Here is a 22959-nt window from a genome sequence, read left to right on the forward strand (position 1 = left end):
ATTTGTTTATATTTATTTTAGATTTAGTTTTATACAATACAACATTTCCTGAGGTCAGATAACACACAGCGGTTCAGGGAGCTGAAGGCTGCTGCAGGTTTTCTCAGTGGTTTTTATCTCCATCAGAGGTGGAAGAAAGTGACTCACTTGTCACTTGTTATGTTTAGATTTTTTTATTTGAAGCCTTCCTTCAGACATCTGGTTTGTAAATGTAGAGATGGAAAATTTATGCTGCATGTCAACGTCTAAATTTAGACAAAACAACTTCTGGCATCTGTTTATGAGATGATTCCAGCTTTAGTCTGTGGCGTGAAGGGAAAGCGCTGCTGTTAATATACATGCGTGTAGCTCTTTAAAAGTTCATCTCTGGGTCATTATGAGCTTCTATTTCTGACCCTCCAATAGTAGACAGCGAGTAAAAGATAAACTTCTCAGTAACGTATTTGTTTTGTTTGGATTAATTTACGCTCCTCTGTGACACATCGGGACCAACATCTCGACTCAGACCAAACCTGCTCAGCCTGTCATTTAGCATTTCTCTAATTCTGTGGCTGAGCAGATGCTGGAGGAACCAAAAACCACAGGTCAAACAGGATATTTCATCCAAGGGGTCTATTATGAATATAGATTCTGAAAATAAATCCATATCATTACAGTCACTTGTTTTAAAAGCTGACAAAAAGCCCGTTTGGTGTGAACAATCCTGATTTGCAGTTGCTAAAGGAATTTGCTGCCGTCACCATGAGGAAAGTTGTACCAGTTCCTGCCACAAGGGTGAGATGATGTTTAAACCATGACCTTGTAGGTTTCTTATCATTTGTCCTCCCAGCACGTAGTGGAGTGGGCACCCTGTGCTCCAGTTTCCTTGAGTTTGTGTTAACACATCCTGGTGTTGATATCTGCGGTAAAATCTGGTAACACTTCACTGCAAGCTCCTCTGTTAATCACATATAACCAGTTTATAAAGGGTTTATAACATTTAATGTAGTTGTATGCAGCTAAATGTGTTTATTAACACAATATTTGTTATTGTTTGTTGTTATAACTTCTCCTATGAAGACGTACTTTGTGTTTCTTTGTGTTTCACTGTGTTGTCTTTCATTATCTGCACCAGCCTCCGCCCACAGGAGGAGCTGTATTTGACAGATACATTCATAAACATGTAAATCTGCTTACAACTGCATTATCTTGTGTTATACACCAGATGAACTGGATGTTTATACAGTGATTATCTTTGTTAAATTGGGGACTTTAAGTAAAATGTTGCCTAAAATCTTTGTATGTTCAGTGACCCAAAGTCTGCGTCTGTGTCCGTGTGTCTCTGCAGAACAGCAGGAGAGAAGATGCATCTTTAAATGTTTCCACAGGTCGGAGAAGAGGCGCCACCACCTGTGGAGCCATAGATCATCGACGGTGCAGCAAAGATGTGTATAATGTGTTTACTTGACCAGCATCAGGACAGAAACTCAGGATTCTCTTGTTTTTATCTTGAAGACAGATTATTTTCAGTCTTGTTCAGACTCACTTGTTTGTAAAAAAAAAAAAAAAAAAAATCCTTGCAAAACTGCTCTTAGGAAAGATACTGTTCAATTTTAGGGAAAATGCTGATGTTGGTCAAACACTGTTGATTCATCATTTCTTGGACTCACAGTTTCATCACCAGGAGATATTTGTTAAACAGGAAATGTTGGGTGAAAGGCAGCACGTAGCCTGGTTTGGCTGCTCAGCCTCTGATTAGTGTTTAGTCATGACAGGAAAATATTTTGATCCACTTCTGCTACAAAGGCTGGAGAGGCAGAAAGACTTAGTAGAACTTTCATTAATTTGCCAACCAGCTGTTTTTAATTATTGCTAAAATAAAACCAGATTTTATTTTGTTAGGATCGTACAGGTGAATTCTGATCCTAACTTGCCTCAGGTGAATTGGCTCTTCAGACAGTTGACGAGGACAAATGAATTTCATGTGTCACTCACTGTCGTTCACGAGGAGTAAACATGAAGACGGGCAGACTCCCTTCTTAGGAAAGTCCCTGTGTGTTTCTATGGAATTGCAGGACCCAGTGTGACAGGAAGCTCGCTGAGACAGGTAACTTTCCTCAGTTCCTTCCCTCAGTCAAATGTGTCACAGCTGACAAACATGAAGCGTCTCCATCTCAACGGCGCAATAATGAGGCAAAACAGCCTCAGTGGTGAAACCAGACGGCTGCTGTACCACCTCAGCTTAATTAAGGAAGTGGTTACTTTTAACAAACAACAAAATAAAAGTAAAAATAAAAAGAATACAGCCTCCAGGCACAGAACAGCACAGTGATCTTACAAAAGAGAAAGCTCTCAGGAATCCATTATTAAAATACCTTCACACCAGGACGTCGTCTTCTGAATGTTTGTGCATTATAATTTGTTTGGTATCACACCTCCTGTCAGATTTACACAACTGAACAGGTTCCAGCTAAATTCACTGAGGACTCAACGTAACTGTGTGATCTGGTGAACTTATTAGCAGTTTCCCAGACAAGCATTAACTCTGGTCCAATACTTCTGATCTATTTTTTATTCGGTGTCTCCATGAAATATTGTTGAAGTCTAATCCTTCACTGAAAAGCCTCCTTGTTCCAGATATTTTAGGCAAAGCCACAACCTCTGGGGCTTTTCCTTGATTTAATTCACCGGTAGTTATTTAGTTTGGATTGGTTCTGCCTGCCACTCCAGTGTGATTCACATGATGTTTGTCCAAACTGCATGTTAATCTACTAGAGATGGACACTCTGGTTTCACTTATTTTCCAACCACACTGAAGCATCTCCTCCAGCTTCATTTCCATTTCAAACTTGTGTTGTTTGATGCACTGAGTTACCTGTAATAATAATATAGTTGGGTTATGAGCAGCAGTATCTTAACGTAGCTTCATTCATCTGCTTTCAGTCTTTAAATTGTTGTATTATTATACAGAGATCTTATCAGTCTCTTCGCCTGACCGGGGTTGGGTTAGGGTTAACACTCATCCAGAATCTGGTTATACAGTAAATAATGAATATGATTCTCTTACACATCAATTCATAGGTTGATATTTACCTCAGAATCAGAAGGTTCATTTACAAACACATTAAACTGTGTCAGTGTGGCCCGCAATTATGTCTTAAGTGTAAACTGGTGCTGTAAAATGAATTTAAGAAGGCTTGTTAAAAAACCGAATGACGGTAATTTCCATATTTCATTAACCTTGCTTTTTCCTTGTGCTTGCTTCATTTTCATACATGCTTTCATTTTTGTTTTCACAAAACTGAAGTTTCCAAAGAACAGAACAAATGTGTTTGGTCTGTGGTTGCTCTTCACAGGAAGAGTTTTCTGAGTAAATGAAATAATGCAGCACTGCGCCATTAAACACAAACTGTACATTGCTGATCATCTCGTCTTTGGGGTTGAAGAAAGTACAAAAACACTCTTGTGTTGACTCTTGTGTGGAACTAATAGAAATAAAAGTCGCGACTCCTGCACTCAGACAGAAAAAACAACCTGATTTGAACCAGTGCAACACCACAATTTCTGATTAAGAACAATCTCCCCATTCATTAAGACAAGAATGGACTGAATAAGTCCATACAAGACGTAACAAAGCAGAGGGTTCGACAAACAAGCCTGAATGTAGTGGTCAGTTGTGAATATCACATGAGGAGGAGACAGTTTTCACTGCTCGTTGTGTGTTTAGATCAACACAAGCATGAATGCTGCATCTTTCCTTTGCCTTTTGGACGTTGAAATGATTTGACGTATGGCAGATTTTATTGTTTCTCCTGTTAAGTCTTGGACGACTTGGATGGACATATTTCAAAAAGATACTTTATCAATCTTATCAGTGAGATCTGATGTTATTCCTGTTAACTACCTCTTCCAGTTTGAACTCGTATTCTTAGTGGGTGGAGGTCAGTCAGGTTATTCCCCTTCAAACTGGGAAAACCATTTCTGTAGGGGCCTGGCTTTCTGCACAGGGGCATTGTCATGTTCAACAACAAAGAATCTTCTCAAACTGAAGTTGGGAGCACACTAGTTTCTAAAAGATTTTAGTCATCATAGAGAGACTTCGAATGTTATGTCTCTGAAGGAGCTTTGTCAAGTATCACAGAGAAAAACCCCTGACTGTGTCATTAGAGTTACCTCAGCTTGGACACGGAGCCTATAACTGAGTTTAAAAGGCCTTTATCAAGCTGGGAGGCTGTAACAAAAAGATGCCGACAAATTGCATCAGGATCCAGAGTTTTTGCTTTGTATCAATTGCTGTACATCAAAAAATCATAATCATAACAGATCTCTGAACCCACAACCCTGAGTTTGTTGCACCACTGAATTCACTGTTTGACTTTTCTATCCAAAACCTGGATGTGGTGCTTTTTATAGTCCAGGCAGCAGAGTCGGGGGCTTCCAGGTATTACTCAGCACATCCAGATAACCCAGTGACGGATGTCTGACGCTACACCTCCTAACTGACTAACATGACGTGTTCCAGGAAGGGCCAGAATAACCTCTGAGGAGAAAGTTAAGTTAAATGACAGAAAATGTATGGCAACAATTTTAATAACTGATTAATTGATTGAGTCTGTTTAGGATTCTAATTCTAACAAACCAAATCCATATCAATAACAAAAAACTGTCATTTGTTTTGTTCCACTGTGGTGTTGTATGCTGATATATGTTCTGTTACCTTCTCAAACTCAAGATTTTGGTCGGGTTAGACAGAAAGCAATGTGAATGTTAACCTGGAATCATTATGGACGTTTTTCACTATTTACTGACATTTTATACAGTGAACAATCAATATATTATTAAAGATAATAATCAGCAGATGAACATATGTATTGATAACACATGTATTGATAGTGGAAATAATTGTTGTTGTAGCCTTACAGCATTTCTGTGATTATGATTGGATCACTGATCTGTGCTTCAAGGCACAGGCCCGGGTGACCCCTGACCTCTAAGGACCCTGAGCCTCTGTAAGAAATCTCTTGTTTGAAAGTCACAGAGTTTAGTTAAAGTTCCTCTGCTGACAGTGAGTTAAACCCTTACAACTGATTTCTGTTCATCAAAATTACATATTTAGAAGTTTTTTCCATGAAAAAATTGCTTTAGGGCCTTAAATTTATTTTGCAGCTCTGTATGCAAGTTAGCTCTGCAGCTATTTCCACCCACCCAGCAGTTACTCACCTGCAGCTCCGGCTCTGCTCATTAAACACACAAACCTCAACTTGCTTTCTGTTTCACTAGTTACTGTACAGTACACAATGGAAAGTGGTAATATCGGAGTAGCTCATGTGTACATGTTAGAAGGAGGACCGAATGGTACAGGGTCACCAACACCTGACGACCTCTGGCTGCAAAATCTTAAAGAAATCACCACTGGGGTATTTACTGACACACTTTATGTCCTCGTAACCCCCCAGGTCTATGATGGAATGATATTACCTTGCTGTGGTTTTCTCTGTGACATGACGCACAAGAAAAATCTCAACAACCACTATATAAACTAAATAAAGTGAGGTCTTAAAACTAGATTTTGACACAGGGTCCCCCTTCAGAACAACAAAGTGGAGCATGGAGGAAATTATTTTGACATATACATATACAGAGACATTAGACATATACAGAGCAGAGTAAAGATGGGTCTCTTGGGGCCTCGGTTGTATGAACCTGTGTGAAGTCAGTCTGGCTGTGCTGTGCCTGCTCTGCCTCTGAGCTGCTGTTTGCAGATGTGCATTAGGATGTGACCCTGCGGCCGCCGGCTCCGCCTCCTGAGCTGTGATTGGTCGCACTGTTACCGGAGCTGTCAGCTCAGCTCCGGGAAGCTTTCCTCTCTCCTCAGTCCAGTGCTCAGCTGCGGACCGACGGCGGCCAGCGGCAGCGCTTCGCCTTTGTTAGCTAGCCTGCAAAGCACCGAGAAAAGACAGAGCCGCCTCCATGCAATAGCACACTTTTTTGGAAAATGATCATCTGTACGAATAAAATGGAGTACCCCCTGAGAACCCAGTGCCAGCGCGTCCAGAAACAGGTAGGTGTAAGCCGACGCTGCACGCAGCTGAATCCGTTTGAACAGTTTCAGACAGCGGCTAACCGAGAGCCCGACGGACGGTCATTCATTTGTCCGAGCGATTGTTTCATGTCAGTGAAACCGCCACCGTCCTCACGGGCTGCCGTGCTGCCTCTCTCGGCTTTCACTGAAGTGTTGGAGGGGCAAAAAGCCGAGGTGTAAAATAAAAGTTAATGCTAATCGTCTTTTCAGTGTGAACTTTCCACCAGTGTCAGTAACAGTCCCGCGGCTAGAGTTAGCTAGCAAACAGCCGAACTCCAGCTAGCTCAGCTAACGGTCCGCCGAGCACTGTTATTAAAGCGCCGTTAAAAAGACACCGAAACTGATTGTTTTTTGTGATTAAGTTCAAGACTGAAGAGCTGCCAGATTTCCTCACCGTTAAGAACCGTGTCGTCGTTTCCATTTGCAGCCGGTAAAGTGTCACGTAAAGCCCGCAGCGGTTCGTCGGTTCCGAGCCTCATCGACCTCACGACGATAAACACGAAGATTTCCTCTAAAGATCGGTCGCTTCTCCGGAGAAGAGCTCGGCCCCGAGGCTCTGCTGCTGCTCTTCCACCAGCGATGTGTTAGGAGCTTCCTTGTAATATGCGGATATATGTTAAGTTTTCACCGGATTGTTGCGGGGCTGATTGCGGGGGTCGGTGCCCGGTGAGGGGCCGGTGCCCGGTGAGGAGCGGGGCCGGTGCCCGGTGAGGGGCCGGTGCCCGGTGAGGGGCCGGCTGCTGGAGGTGAGGGTGACATCATCTGAGGATTTGGGAGAGATGTGTCTGAAGTAATGCAGTGCCACTTATTTACTCATAAATAAGATATAAGATCTGGTGGAAAAGACACAGCAGCCTCCATGCTCTGAGCCCATGAGGACTGAGGGGGATTTTCCAGTTTTTCCCGGCTGCGGTGCTGCTGGAGGTTGGTGACTTTTATTGTGCTGTTTTTGCTGGCTGGACCCGACTGCCAATCAAAGTTGTTTTTCTCCTCTGTGGCTGTTTTTGCAGTGTGCAACAGAAAGGGGGCGCTGTCTCAAGTCCAGTCCAAAAAGGCATGTTTGCTGCAGATTAGAGTCCAGAAATGGAGCAAAACAGGGAGGAATGCAAGCAGCAAGGGATTCAAAACCCTCTGCTCTGGTTCCTGGTCCAGATCTGTGTTGCTTGTTTGTGGTTCGTCATTGACATTCATCTTGCATTTTCTGTGCTCTTGTGTATTTGACTTCATAATTGGTGACAAACATTCATTATCTGTATTGAGGCAGAGGAAAATAATACAGCACTTTAAAGCGCTTACGTCCCAAAGCTGTCAGCTAAAATAAACAGCAGATAGTTGGCAGGCGTCAAAGCACCACAGCGTTTGAGCACCTGACTTTGATATTCCTGTTTATGAACTAATGAGTGATGAATTACCCTGTTATCAGTGAAAGTCTTTTGTGACTGCGTCTGCTCCTCGCTCCACCTGCCTGCCAGGTCTTCTGACAGGTCCGATCACCCGTCAGCTGTATGTGGGTTTTGATTTTAGGCTGTTTTTGTTTGTCTTGGTTGTGTTGTATATGCTGACCTACCCAGCAGCCCCCCCCTTATTCTCTCCCCAAACCTGTTAGGGCTGCAGCTGGTTTGTTTTGTGCTACTCCCTGAGTTCGGGTTGCAGAGCCAAAATCGGCCCTGGCTGCTTGTGTTTCTGGTGTTTGGGGGGGGTGGAGGGTGTGGGGGGGTAATGCCGTCAGGACGCTGGTGCATGATAAGGATGGACCCCTTCCAGGCTCAGTCGGAATGCAGATTGAATGTCCTTCTCCTGTATCTGCAGCAGCCCCCCTCCTGCAGCCCACCAATACTACCACACACACACACACACACACAGACACTACATGCACACATGCACGTCTCATCTCAAGCTGACACATTTACCCTTGGAAGACCGGTGGCATCATTTTTCCATTTCTTTGTCATCGTTCTCCTCTGCTCTCCTTCAAATTCCTGCTTGTGCAGTGCTGCTGTTTTGTTTGTCAGGCTGCTATCAAAGCCCGTCTTTGTCTCCATTTACCTTTCCTCCCCTCACTGACGTCACCCCTGTTTTTCATTTCATCCCTGCTCCTTGCTCCTCTCTGATCAATAAACAAATGACCTCTCCTGTGTTGGGAGAGGAGATTTTTTTTTTTTTTTTTTTTGAATGTCAAATGATCTGCACCTGTGAATTTTTGCTTACAACAGGCTCTTTGTGAGTTGTTATTTATCTTTTGCAGCCAGGCCACAAGTTTGAATTCATCTTGTGATTTGAATACAGCAGCTCTAATATCAACATTGCTGTCTCGCGTTTGTCACCTCAGGCTTGTTTTTCTCTAGAAGAAATGGCTCTCTTTCAAAATCAGTTGCTGTTGGGAATACTGTGAGTAGAATTAATAGGCTTTTGTCAAACCAAAATGTGCTTGGTAATACCATGCACAGTTGCCTAAACGGTGATGTGTTCCCTTTTCCTCTATATATCCACCCACACGTGCTTGTTACCAGCTTTTTTCTTTTCATGCGGGTGTTTTTTTCATGTGGGTGGACAGTAAGGAGTATATCGCCTTATCAAAAGTACTGCTGTGCGCAGCTTTTGTTGCTTGTTTTCAGGCAACAGAGATGAAACGGTGTGGATGAATGTCTGGACAGATTTGACAAAGGACGGCTGCCTAAACCTTCTTCCCCTAGTGTATATTAATCACAAGTATTGATTAGTTCTGGTGAAAATTAAGTGATGTGGGATGGATCCCTTTTGTGGTAAATCACTAAAATAAAAATGGCCTCTCTAATTAAGTATGGCAATCATGAAAAGGGAAAATGTGTCATTTTAGCTGGACATTACCTTTAAAAAGAGCTCAGAAAATTTAGAGGAAATCCTGAGGAATTGGATATAAAAATTACAATTTACAAGCATTGTTCTAAACATATTGTTTATCACCGTGAACAGGAGGTTTGGCTGAGTTTTAATTTTGCTTTCATGTTTGTCGGCAGACTGGGTTAAAACTGTAGGATGTGTCATTTCCTGCTGCACGACTGTGCACGTCAGCTGTAGTTCCTGTTTCAATTTGACTTTTGCTGTCGCATTTGTCCAGACATGTTTGTGGGATTACACAAAATACCAATTTCCTCTTTGATTGTCTGATGCCAGTTATGGTAAGTCACATCTCTTTAAGTGTTGTCACTTATTGCCTATTACTGTCTTTGTCACAGCGGTAGACTGACAGAACAAGTCAGTGAAATCACTGCCTGTAGAGATTTGTTGTATTTTTCTGTTTGTCTTTACTTCTCTGTTGGTATTTAACGTATTTTTCTCCTGATGAAACCTGCAGTGTGTTTATCACCTGACTGTGAAGCCCGGTGTGGGCTGTGGAGTCACAGACAGTGTCTGGTTCAGCTCTTATTGGTCGAACAACAGCAGTAACCTATGATGGATTCATCCTCAGACAGAAATAGTATTTTCCCTTATTCTCTGTACAAGACGCTGCAGCACAGACGTACTGGAGCTAGCAGAAGTTTGAGCTTTGCTCAGGAGACACTGCAGCGGGGTGAAAGCCGCTGTCATACCCAGGTTCATTACATCAGCTGGTCATCCCTGATGTCGCACTTCGATAACGTTTTGTCCGAGCGATTCTCAGATATTTCCAAACAGAAATGTTTTCCATACAACCCTAAGAAGTCTGGTGCAGCAAAAAACTGAATGTATTTATTGTTTTGGATTCACTGTCAGCACTGCAACTGATGATATTTTTATTATTGGTTATTCTGCTGATAATTTTGTTATTTGGTCTAAAAAGCCTCTAGATTCTGTTCTCAACCACTGTACCAAATTTATAAACACTTACAGTATATTGTAATTTTTTTTTTCAATTTTGATAATCTGTATCTGACTGAAAAAATCCAGTGTGGGTTGAACTGTTGAGCTGTTGAGCAGTTTCTGTGGCTCATTCATAATCAGATGAAAGTATAATCAGTTAACGTTGTGGCTGTTGCTTATTCTACAGTGATAGACTGTAAAAATAGGCTAAGTGGTGTTTACAGCCCTTAATAAGTTGTACTCAAAGCATGTTTTCTGTATGGTGTAGGCCTCTGAAATGCTGGCTAGTTAAACAGCCTTATTCCTTGTTTGATGGAGCAGTAACCTAGATCCTGCAGTGCAGCATACTAATCAGTAGCTCTTGTGTTTGGAGAGAGATACTTGTGTGAACGCGCTCTCGTCAATGGGTCTTTGATTGGCAGGCACCTGTGTGCTCTACGTTCCCTCTTCACCACATGGGTCAGGGTCTGTGTCCGAGTTTCATTTAGTGCAGCTCCCCTCGTCCACTCGGTGCCTTTTTTATCCTCCTGTTCCTGTCAGAGCTTTTTCTCTGTTGCTTTATATAAACTATGAGATTAGGGAAGAATAAACATCAGAATGAGACTCGAGATTTGTCTAATGTGTAGTATGTTAACATGTCTTTTAAGATCCAAGCTTGGACTTTATATAGGTCAAGAGGTGGAGCTTGTTGCAGGATCAGGAGGAAACCCTCATTCACTGCAGGGAGAAGTGAAATATCACATGGAGCTACCAGCCAGATAAACATGGTGCTGAATGGCTGACTGTACTGGCCTCAAGTTAAGTAACAAGGCCGACTAGTCGCTGTGCGCTCGGACTATCTGTGATATAAGCCGAGGTGTCTGTGATTTGACAGGACAGTAATAATCCTGGACAGCAGTCTGCGCTGTGAGAAGGAAAAGTCTCAGCCAACATTCGTACGGTTCAAACTGCACCGAGCCATTTGGCTTTGATCAGCGCTGTGCACTCAGGTTTCACATACTGAGGGGAACTGAGTCCTCACCCGTGGCCGAGCTCCCTAACACCTTTTCCTAGAGGCTATTGTATGATGGCAAGAGAGGTAATAAATGGCTGTACCTACGAGGGCAGGCCAGCTTCCCTCTCCACATGGGTCTGTTTCTCTTGGCCTCGGGCTCAGCCCAGTCACTCCTATGTTTGTGTGTTTGGTCTCATCCGCTTCTTTGCTGCTGCTCAGCTTCCCTCTGTAAGGCCTCCTAAGCCAAGCATTCACATTAGTTCCTTCATCTGTGGTTCCTCCCAGCATGTAAATCCCCTTTCAAAGGACAAGTTTGGGTGTTTTTTCCTCTGGTTTCAACTGTTGTTTTGTTTTCTGTTTACTTCCATTTTACCAAAGTGAATACCTGGTAATGCACAGTGCTTCATCTACATTTAATAATAATGTAGAGGAGTTGTATGAAGCAGCAGGCCCTGCTGCAGCCAGCATGAGTTTGTGTCTGTGGAGCTCCCAGCTGAGCCCTGTTGTTTGCTTGTTTTATTTGGAAAGAAAGAATAATGTAAGGAATGTGCTCACTTGCCAGTGGCGCCGGTATCACAGCATCACAGCTGCGGCTCTTCAGCCTCTCTTTGGCTGATTTAAGGTGTGGAGCATGAGTCTAGTCCAAAGCACAGCCTGAGCCTGTCATCACATCGGGTGGACGCTGAAGTCCAACCTTATCTTGAGCCAACCTGCTTTGGCTACCAAATGAGTTCCAATAATTCCCCAAAGGACAGTCTGTGTTACTGGTGTCTTCATCGACTAATCTGCTGATTACTTCATCAATTAACTGATGAGTTGTTTTGTCTATAAAATGACTCTTTGTTGTCTTCAAACTGTTTGTCCATCTAACAGTCAAAAAAATTCAAATAAACAGTGATGTAAGAGAGAAAAGAATAAAAATCTTCATATTCAAGCAGCTGTAAACAACATATTTTGCTGACTATTTAATGTTACAATGTTGTTGTAAAATGTTTACTGTCATGTATGATAAAGAAAAACATCAAATCCTCATATAAGAAGCTGAAACTAGTAAATGTTTGTCCTTTTAGATAAAAAAAAAGACCCAATGATATTTGATTACTAAACTAGTTGCTGATTAATTCATCAGTTAATTGACTTGACAACATCACAGATATGAACTCTACGAAAACAACATCCTCAGCTTGTGCCTTCATAACAAACAGCTCGATGTTTTTGCCTTTCCCATCAGAAAATAACCTCCTCCCCTGTGTGCTGGTCTCTGTAGGTGATAGTGAACGGGGAGAAGGAGCGAGTGTCGCTGCTGTTCATGAAGGCTCTGGTCAGCAGGGGGAGCGTGGACGCCGTGTCCCAGCAGATGGCCTCGCACCCTCAGTACTTGGAGAGCTTCCTGCGCACACAGCACTACATCCTGCACATGGACGGCCCCTTGCCGCTGCCATACCGCCATTACATCGCCATCATGGTCAGTTACCTGGCTGCTCCTGTTAATGCGTAGCCAGAATCTTATCAGTTCTCATCCTACTGTTCATGTAGCTAAACAAACACAATAGTTTGGGAAGCTGTTACACGGTCTGTTATGGCAGCAAGAATCACCAGGGCTTATACTCGTATTATTCAAAATGAAAGAATAACAAGATGCAATGTTTGCTCATTTCTCCAAATCTGTCTGTTCTGTTTCTCCCCCCTCGACCTCCAGGCTGCAGCACGACATCACTGCAACTACCTGGTATACCTGCACTCAGCTCAGTTTCTGAGGGTGGGCGGGGACCCTCTGTGGTTGCAGGGTTTGGAGGCAGCACCCCCTCGCCTTCGCCACCTTGACCACATCAACAAGGTGCTGGCTCACCAACCCTGGCTCACTGCCTGCTCACACATCCAGGTACTGCAGAGCAAAACACAGACGAACCCCACAAAACAAAATGTACATTAACTATGAAGACGGTATTAAATGATAATCTGTTATAAAATACAGAGATACTGAATTAGTTATTGTCATTTTTATTATAATTATTATTTAGACCGATCAGGATGTAGATAAACAAGTAAAATAAAGCCATAAAATTAGGTGTTTAACTTGTAAAATGTCATTTTTCCTTTTGTTTTTGTTTTTATTTGTACAGAAAATTGAAACCAAATGATTGTTATTCCTCGAAGCGTATGATTGATGCGACCTGTGTGACCCTGAGCTCTGCTCTCTGTTCCCTCCAGACGCTGCTGAAGTCGGGTGAGCAGTGCTGGTCGCTGGCTGAGCTGGTGCAGGCCGTGGTGATCCTGGCCCATTGCCACGCCCTCTGCAGCTTTGTGTTTGGATGCGACACAGACTCAGACTTTGTGTCTCTCTCCAAATCTCCTAACGGTACCCCACCAACCTTCTGCCCCTTCGATGCTGCCAACGGCAACGCCAACGTGCCTCAGTCTCTTGCCACTCCCTCCGAACACATAACACGACGACGGGTAACAAATCAGGCTTGTGTTTTATTATGAGAAACGTCACAGAGAGTTGCAGAGTGAAATACAGTCTGTTTTGCAAACTAATTCCTCCCATGTTGCCTTTTGAACATTTGCACTGCTAAGAAACCTTCATATTGCATTTGCTTTGGTTTCTTGAATACTGTGTCTATAAAGTGACTTTCATAAGTAGAGAACATGCTGTGGAAATGGACATGAAGGTTTATGTTTAATGTAACTCTATTTAATACTGTTTTTTCCTCGCTTCATTTGAGATAAGCTGCAAACACATGCATAAAGAATTAATTAGACTTTTATAATTACAAAGCTTATACAGAAAGGCTGCAGCTAATGTTCAGTTTATTATTGTTTCATTTTTAATTATTTTTGCAATTAATTGACAACTATTCTTTTAGTCTTTAAAATGTTAGAAAATGGTGAAACATAATCAAACAAAACCCACAAATGTTTGATATACAAGGATATGAAAGAGAGAAAAACTTCAGTTTGATAGTACAGTATTTTACAGGAGAATTTTAGCTTTCAGGTTTTATCTCTGCCTGAGAATTTGATATTATGAAGATGCATTTTAATTGCATAAAAGAATAAACTATAATTCATACCATGAATTCACGATTTCTCCTCATTAAATCTGAACAAACTTATCTTCACTTTGATTTTGAAGAACTCATCTGTGTAAATATGAGGTGATAACAGAAGATGATACATAGCTAGTGTAGCAGCTGCCTGTTCCTGCTGAGATACACATTTAACTTCATCAGTCTGATATTTGTGTCAACAGTCTCTGGACTCCAGTTGTGACGTGGTTTGTCTCAAAGAGAGGATTCAGAAGTCCCAGGAGGAGCGTGAGAAGAGAGAAGAGCGCCTCCTGCAGACCCAGACACTCCAACAAACAGGTAACCTACTCAGCAGAAACACACTCACAAACACTGCTTAGACTTTCCCACTCACTTCTGATGGTTATCTCGAGTGTAACATTTCCTTCATGTGGTGTGAAACTTGAGCAATTACCACTGATCAGTTGCACTTATTGATGCACTCTCTCCACCTCCTTTGCTTTGCTCCTCTCTTTTTTTAGATATGGAAGAAGAGGAGGAGATGATATGCTTTGCAGATCCGTCACGTTTTATCACAGACCCTGGCTTTTGCTATGAGGAGTTTTCTCGTAGGGGCGAGGACCACTTCCAAGTATTTAGAGTTCAGGTGAGGACATGGAGCGTGTGCATGTATCATCAGACAGGTGGAGATGTCAATAAACCTGGCGCCTCATGCTATGGCCACAGTATAAGAGTTCCTGATTGGCTGGCAGGTGTCGGTCTTGATGTTCTTATTCGACTACAACCGGTCACCTGAGCAACCAAACAAACACTTTACAACTTCTTTTATGATTTTAAATGTATCATTGATTGAACTTCAGTAAACTGGCACGTATGATAATAAGCCTTTATCATGTATCTAGCACGTATCAGGTTTGGTGTCTGATTGACCCACTTCCAGATTGCATCAGCGCCACAGTCAGACACAGTTTGAGTGGACTTCCAAGTGGTTGGTGACCAAATTAAGATGTAAATTAGGTGTCTGCAGCCGCAGGCACGGCAGATATATCAATATTGATTTTGACATTTGAATACATTTGTTTGGCTCCCAAACATAAATGAGTATCTCAGGAGAACATTACAACTAATTACAGGGGCCAGTGTTCGTTTATTCCCACATAAATTCCCAGTTGTTGTGTGTTTTTATCCTTAGTGCCCATGGCTGGTTGATTAAATTAGATTTCACATGTCTCACTGTTCCTATGCCAACATGCCTGTACTCTGGTGGCCAGTTGTTTAGTGCCTTTGAAGTGATTGCAAGCTATAGTAAAATAAAATTATGGTTATTTTTTTACAGATCATTTTAATACACGATTTTACCTCCTCAGGCCTTTAAAAGTTATTTAAACAAAGAAAGAAAACTGTGTAATTCTTTGGTTGAAGCAGACGTGTTGCTGTTGTTTTGACTCTGCAGGACTATTCCTGGGAGGACCACGGCTTCTCCTTAGTCAACAGATTGTATTCGGACATCGGGCACCTCCTGGACGACCGGTTCCGGAGTGTGACCACCCTCCCCTCGTTGCACAGCCCCGACCTGAAGAGGGCGATCTGGAATTACATCCATTCTGTGTTAGGAATACGGTGAGACTGCCGCTTCATTGTGTGTGTGCTAACAATAAAACACACAACACCCCCATGTTCCATTGTAGTAGTAAATAAATATGTTTTGAATGAATGTGCTTACAGGTATGATGATTATGATTATGATGAAGTGAACCAGCTGCTGGAGCGAGACTTGAAGCTGTACATCAAGGCTGTGGCCTGTTTTCCAGATGTTACCAAAACTCCAGTGTGTCCGCTGAGTTGGGCTCTACTTAAAACTTCAGAAAGGGTAAAAATATGATTTTTTTTTGGGTCAAACAACAGATTTAACATGTTAGATCAATACAACATGTTACCCCTGGTGAACCCTCAGGACCCATTTCTCATTTTCTCTCCCTCAGATACATGTGAATTTACTAATCATGGAGGCCCGGCTGCAGGCGGAGCTGCTATACGCTCTGAGAGCCATCACTCAGTACATGATCGCCTAAGTGCTTGGAGAGGCACAAAGTCAAAACTCTTCGCCGGTACAGAGAGATCCAGAGACACGAGGATGAAGAAGCAGTGAAGTGGGACGAGAGCGGCACTTTAAAGGACACAGAGCTCCATTGTTTAGTGGCTGTGCCTCATGAATGTGCTTCTCTTCTTCTCAGAGTTAATGTATTTATACCATAGTGTGCCACAGTCCCCTCCTCACCCCGTACTGCAGACTCTCTTATTGTGAAGTCCTCTTATCAAACATCTCGGCTCCCTGAAGGTTGTGTGCAATTTATTACTAGCGTTGTTTTAATTTTTACCTGTTGTCATTGTTCCAGCTCAGTCTGAGAAACTGCTTGGTTGTAGCAGCGTGTTAACAGTGGCCAATACTGTCCTGTTTAGTTCAATCAGTCTCCTTTTGTATTAACTATGCTTTCCCAAAAAATATCCTTTTGTACAAGTTGAATGAATGTTAATGGGAGACCAGGGCCTTTGGTTTTTTTCTTTTTTTGGACAATCCTAGTCAGTGTTGGAGGAGGACATGAAGTGGACTGTGAAGGACGACCGCTTTGCTCTCCCTGACATTTCGTATTAATGCTGGTCAAGAACAAACACAACGGTGACACTGCTGGAAGTTATCACATCACTATAGTTTCTTTTAATAAGCACTTTTTAAAACTTTATATATTTATAATGCAAGGTAGCTCGTTAGTAGACATGGAGACACACAGTGTGTGAGTCTGACGCCTTTCTGTATGATGTGTAACGAACATTTTTAGACTGTTTGTCCTCAAACTTTCAGACTTTGCTTTTGCGCTCAACCCCAGATCTGAGTGAAGTTTCTTCATAATCCAAGAGATTTCAGTGAATTTGTTGGAAGGATTTTGAAGTTAATGATGTTTGCAAAACAAATAATTTACACCTGAGAAGAGAATGTGTAACTAAACTGAAGTGGTCACTGAGCTGTTTCCTACAGTGAAGATGAAGCTGAGCCATTTGAGGAATGATTGAGGAATGACAGTTTTTTTCCTACTGACATGCTTCAGAAATGATCAAATCAGAGACTGAATTTCAGACCAAAGGTCACAAAAAAAACTTGTAAAGTGATGAATTGGACAGATGAAAAGTGCACAGATGTAGATTTGCACTGGTCAGAAGTTGAGTTTAAGTTCAGATTTTTGCTCAAAGCTTTATGCTGAAGCTTTTTTTGTGTGAGCTGTATCAAAGCTGATTATCAACTGAAAATACACGGTACAGTTTTCAGAGCAGAACAATGTGCAAACTAGTTGTTAAAACACTTGTATCTTTTTCTCTGTCTTTTTTATTTTATTTTTACAGTTTTTGTAAACTACATAGAGAACTTCTGTTTCTGGGTGTGACATTAGGACCTGCTTGTTGTGCTGCAGCCTGGTTAGATGTAGAGGTGTGACAGACTGTTTAGATTTAGACTTAGATTTAGAGAAGAAACAAGTGCATATCGACAAAAGCAAAAGCGCTGTTAACACAGGTGCCTTCAGGCTACAACTGGAGTGCTGCTGAAGTGGAGGGATGTGACAACTGGAGGTTGAATGTGGGCTTTGGTTGCAACTGGGAAACACCTCCACCTGACGAGTGGGAACCCTGTGGTGTTTCCCACGTGAACGGGAACTTTTTCCTCGTGTTGGTCAGCACCATTTCTGATAAATATCACGGCTGCGAATGCCCGACTTTTCTACCAGACACCTTCTACAAGCCCCAGCAACTCAGCCAGAGCCTTTGACACAGATGGATGTTAAAAATGTTCAACTTTAGCAGATTAAGAAAATGGACAATTATCAAAAAAATAAAACGACCAAAAAAAGAGAACAAGTGAAAAGACAAAAAAATGTTTTTTGAAAATGTGAAGAAATGTTTTCTATAAAGATGCTCTATGAAAATAACTGCTTCTACTGTCATTCTTCTACAGGATACTTTATTTATTCATGTAGAAATCATATAAACCTTTATATTATGGTTTAAGCAGTCCCTCATTTTTAGACTGACTTTGTAGCCTGTAGGCAGCAATTTTCAATCACTGCGCATTTGTCTCCAATTTCATTTCATTTTTTCACATTGTTTTTTTTGCGGCCTAATGCCAAAATAAAAAATAATTCTTCCCTCATTAATCTACTCTCAATTCCCCATAACATATGTGAAAACTGAATTTCACAAATTTATCACAAGGGAAAAACTAAACTATCACATTAACAGAAGTCTTCAGACCCTTTGCTGTGACACTTGATATTTAGCTCAGGTTTCTCCCATTTCTCTTGATCGTCTTTGAGATGTTCCTGAACCTTGAGTCCACCTGTGGTAAATTCAGCTGATTGGACATGATTTGGAAAGATACACACCTGTGTGAATGAGCTCTTACAGCTGACAATCAGAGCAATAACTAAGTCAATATTCATGTGTCAAAATGTGCATTTAGATTTAATGATTTATTCCTCATGTCCACTCTGGCTGTGAAGTGAACCCCTCTAATGTCACTACATGAGTCTGGGTGACTTTCTAAGTTACAAACTGTTCAATACATATACTTTATTTACTATATTTATTTACTTTACTTGGTTTGCTCAGCTTTTCCAGGCTGAGCTTTAGTGAATATTATATATATACATATATTACATATATGTATATATATATAGACTAGATAGATATATTTAGAGAATATTACAGCAAAGACAAAGTAACTCTGGAAAGTTCTTATTTGATCTGACTAAATCAAATCTGACTAAACGTGTACTTCGCACACCTCAAAGTTTGATTTTTCAGTTTGAACAAACTGAAAACACAAAAAAAAGCTGGTAAGTTAAAATCTTTTAAACAAACGACTGTTTCCAAAGTAAAGAATGAACTTGAACGCTGCAGTTAAATCTGTAGTATGGTTTAATAAGGTAAAGTACAAGGTACATGTATGTGTGACTGTATATATGTAAGTAGTATATTTGTATTTGGTTGAATACTTAGCAGCTGTAATCCTGGACAGCAGCACCATCTAGTGGCCGACCTGCAGGACTAAACACAGTCTGATGCAAAAAAAAAAAGTCTGAGAAACTTCATGTTGCATCAACAGCTCAGACAAAGTGGGTTAAACAGTTTATTGAATTTATTTCTGCTGTTCAGAACTGTTTGTCATCTCTGGCTGACTTTACAATGTGTAAAGAAAAGAAGACTGAGGTGGGGAAAGGAAAAAGAAAACTATCGACATTAATCAAAAATCATAAACACAATTGGCTTATGCACAATTTATCATTCCCTGTCCACCCCACCCCCCCCCATGGAAAAAATAACCAAAACAACCCTCGCCAAATACTAAAATACTGTATCAAATGGGGCAAATTTAAATTTCAAAGCAAACATACAGGGACTAACAGCTACTGAAAGAAAAGTGAAGAAACAATATGCAGATAGTTGTAATTACATAGAGGGGGAGATATAAGGGAAGTAATAACACCACACCTGCCCTTTTTAAGGCGGTAAAAGTAAACTAGAGACATCAAAACCTGCTGCAGCCGATTCTCACCAACCAACCACCTTTACACGCTGCAGCCTGTCCTATCAACTGTTAACAACATTTCCAACACCTGACCTTTAGTGAAGAAAAACAGGGGGGTTGTTGCACATACAATTTCCTAAAATAATTACATGTTATGATTTAAAATAATAAGAAAATCATGCACTTTAACAAGCTGGTCCTTTGTTTCCAGATCTTTTTACGTGACCAGGTTGGGGAGATTATCATGTATATAAAAACGTAAAAAAGAGGGAAGGGGGCTGTTGATTGTGTGCTGAGTTCTGCCATAACACCAAATAAAATCCTTGTCTTGAATACAGAAAATTCAAAGATTCAAGGGCCCTGATATGCACCCACTGCATCATGGTGTACTCCAGGATACGTCTCAAATGACACCTAGCACCATCCATAAAAAAAAAAACAAACCTAATAAAACATTGTGGGGAAAAAAAAAGAAGAGTGCTTTATATAAATCAGAGGCTAACATATCCACATAGCTACAGTGAAATGATGAATATTACGAGTTTAAACTGCTGGGATGTTATTTCTGATCACAAAAAAGTTTACGGTTATGGACAGAGTCAGTACATACATACACAAAAGACAAAATAAGGGGGGGAGATGACAAAATAAAGTCCATCCTGCTACAGAGTAACATCATGCTATAGTGTTTTAAATATTGGCAGTCAAAAAAAAAAAACACGAAGGATAGGCTAGTACTGATACACATGGCGGGAGAGCTAAAATACTTTCTCTAGAAGAGGGAAGTCAAATTTGAGATCAACTCTTTAAGACAAAAATGTCTCCAGGAAAACAAAACAACGATGCGGCATGTTGGTTTCCAGTCTGTCCTAACAGAGAAAAATGTGTAAAATAAACATTTTTTTTTTTGCTATTGCCACATTTTGTGATTACGTCTGTGCAGAGTTGTTTTCCTGTTGTTTTCCTTCCAAGTGACCCTGAGAGGTAACGGTTGCATTAGTCTCGTTTTGAGATGAGAAAGCGGCACGACAGAGGTTTTTCTTTTCCTCATGTCACGTTTCAGCGCAGATTTTTTTTTTTCTTTTCTTTTCTTACTTGGATTCACAATTAATGCAGAAAACAATGAGGCAGATCATTGGGAATTTTTAGTTAAAATGGTCAAGTATTGATGCACTTTGCCTCATTCAAAGTCAGATTTCATGTTACAGGCGTCTTTTGCAAAGCATATGTACACTGAGATACTGAGTCAGGCCCAAGCGCTCCCTAAATGCCATGCGAATGCAAATATTAGTGTTCCTTTGGTTATGTAAAAAAATCTACATGCATCTCATCCTTTACAAAAATAAACGTATAGAAAATTACCGTTAAAAATGATCTGAAAATGCTTTCTCCAATGTAAAAAAACATCACTTGTCATTAGTAATATATTCATATGTATTAATATCTCATTTATTACCTCCATCTAAATTGTATATTAAAACTATAATCAAATATATTCTTTTTGTACTTCTCACACTGTGGATTAATTTCTTGAATGTTAGTACTGAATAATTAAAGTGTGAGAGGATATTCTGACATGAAGCACCCACACCCCCAGACAAAATATCAGGAAAATGTTAAATAGCAAAACCCTTCAAGAAGCATTTTTTTTTTTTTTTTTTAAATGTCCTTCAAGATTTCATTTTGTTCTCCTGATAAATCTGCATAGCGTGTCATCATGTACATGTGCAACGTGTACATTACATTTGTATTTTTTTTTTTTAAAAACAGGATTTAAAGTCTTTTATAATGAAATGGCAAAACCCTAATGTGGATGTATTCTCTTAGTTTGGGGTCCCTGTGTTGCAGGAAACCTAAGTGCTTTGAAAATGCACAGGCTTGAGAAGAAAAAACAACAAAAAAAAAAAAAACTCAGGTAGACCAACTGACAGTGGAGGCATATTGCTGTCTAAGACAATATAATACTTGGCCAACCAATCACTTGTTGGCAAATAAATTTACCCTTGAATGCCCTGTGTATGTCACAAATCACATTTCTTCATTTTGTTAGTTTAACTGCACATCAGGGATTAAAAAAAAAAACACCATCTAACCGACATCTACCTTAACACACTGGATTGAAGTCAAAAATGCCAAACTGCAAATACATACCCTCTTAACTGAATCACCAAATATAACTGAAAAAGCGTCATCTTAAGTTTTTTTTTTTTTCCTCTAAAGTGAGAAATGTAATCGTACATATAATTGTAGTCCAAGTACACAATTGGGCAAGATGTGTAGCCAATGTTCAATCAAACTTTTTATACCTCCAATCGTCCAGTCTTTATCTTTCACCTCTTCACAACACACCCACAGTCCTCCAGGTTTTTACAGACTCCTCCGATGAGGCGAGGTGCTGGTGCAGCAGAGTATGTGCACCTCGTTCAGATGATCAAACAGCATTTGGTCTGGTAATCCATGCTGAGCAGGCGTCGATGGAAAACTGGCCGTTTCTCCAAAATAAAAGTCTTCAATACCAAAGCCATCGAGATCAGGGGTACCGTATCGACCCTAAAGCTATTCTGGTGAAACATAACTGTGATATAAACTCCCAGCAGAGGGGAGTTCATGATTTGTCTTTTCACTCTAAAAACATTATTTCACACGTCTTAAAAAAAATCATCAGTTCGGATTAAAAGATAAAAATGGCTAGCAGCCAAATTGTTGCAAGTGTTATTTAAAAAAAAAAAAAGGGAGAAAAATTGTGCATAGTAGCCTGGATCTCCTCCCCGTCCTCTGCATGTCTTGGCACATGACATGAGTGAGGTCTGGTTCTGTCTCTAAAGTCCGATGGTGTTTGAACATCAGCCAGCAGGGAGGAGGAATGCACCAGTTATTTTGTCATAGTGAGGTCATCTTGATTGGAGATCAGTTCCTGCAAGACAAGACGATAAAAACGTATAAACTTTCACCTCTTGCTGTTTATTGAGATGAAATTGCAAATATGATGTGAGGATTTGCTGTTTTTCTTGTTTTATATAAATGTAAATTAAAAATCTTTGGAGAGAAAACAAGACGTCTGAGGTCGTCACTTTGGGCTCTGGAGAACGTGCTGGACATTCTTCACTGTTTTCAGACATTTACAGACTAAACAATTAATTAACAGTGTATGAATCAATAATGAAAATAATCATTAGTTGCACTTTACTGGTTTTAGTATTGTTGTGTGATAAAAAGCTGGGAGTGATCACTGTACCTGTCTGACTTTGTGTGGTCAGCTGAGGAATTAGCTGGGGACCCAGTTGTGGGCGGAGCCCTGTGTGGTGGCCGGGCCTGTGTAGCCTTGGCCTCCAGGCAGTATGGGGTCAAAGTTGAAATCAAGGCCGTCTCCGTCCATGAGGTCACTGTTGATGATGTAGTCCACGTCACAATCCAGGTTTTCTGTGAACATGTCTATGTCCAAGTCTGTGGGCAGCCGGTCCTGACCGCCGGGGAAGCAGGA

General features: G+C 40.9%; 2 protein-coding genes across 3 annotated transcripts in view; one reads left to right on the forward strand and one right to left on the reverse strand.

Moving 5' to 3' along the window:
* The first annotated feature begins 5839 nt into the window (after nt 1-5839).
* Nucleotides 5840-17880, forward strand: sesn4 (sestrin 4). Of its 2 annotated transcripts, none has more exons than XM_071457864.1 (9): nt 5840-6040; nt 12142-12339; nt 12574-12756; nt 13086-13331; nt 14128-14242; nt 14425-14549; nt 15357-15523; nt 15629-15773; nt 15886-17880. In XM_071457864.1, the coding sequence occupies exons 1-9, from the start codon at nt 5975-5977 to the stop codon at nt 15973-15975; spliced, it is 1335 nt and encodes a 444-aa protein (XP_071313965.1). In that variant the 5' UTR covers nt 5840-5974; the 3' UTR covers nt 15976-17880. The 2 variants fall into 2 exon arrangements, with proteins under 2 accessions (XP_071313965.1, XP_071313966.1); XM_071457865.1 differs by lacking the exon at nt 5840-6040 and adding an exon at nt 9076-9219.
* A 2907-nt stretch (nt 17881-20787) lies between these two features.
* foxo4 (forkhead box O4) overlaps nt 20788-22959 on the reverse strand; it is a 7055-nt gene continuing 4883 nt past the window's right edge. The window contains exons 2-3 of the mRNA XM_071457863.1: nt 22714-22959; nt 20788-22392 (exon numbers count right to left, since the gene is read on the reverse strand). The exon at nt 22714-22959 is cut by the window's right edge and continues 1287 nt beyond it. Coding sequence (XP_071313964.1) covers nt 22744-22959 — 216 coding nt within the window. The 3' untranslated portion in view covers nt 20788-22392; nt 22714-22743. The remainder of the gene's footprint in view (nt 22393-22713) is intronic.

Source organism: Trachinotus anak, unplaced genomic scaffold, assembly GCF_046630095.1.
Source record: "Trachinotus anak isolate AG129_WGS33_773 ecotype Australia unplaced genomic scaffold, CSIRO_AGI_Tana_v1 ptg000021l, whole genome shotgun sequence".
Taxonomy (NCBI): domain Eukaryota; kingdom Metazoa; phylum Chordata; class Actinopteri; order Carangiformes; family Carangidae; genus Trachinotus; species Trachinotus anak.

Excerpts from the sequence above, each read along its gene's own strand:
- sesn4 (XM_071457864.1), top strand. The coding sequence starts at position 5,975 with ATGATCATCTGTACGAATAAAATGGAGTACCCCCTGAGAACCCAGTGC. Across the intron at positions 12,340-12,573 it reads GCCATTACATCGCCATCATG|GCTGCAGCACGACATCACTG; the intron begins GTCAGTTACCTG and ends CTCGACCTCCAG. Across the intron at positions 14,550-15,356 it reads TCCAAGTATTTAGAGTTCAG|GACTATTCCTGGGAGGACCA; the intron begins GTGAGGACATGG and ends TTGACTCTGCAG.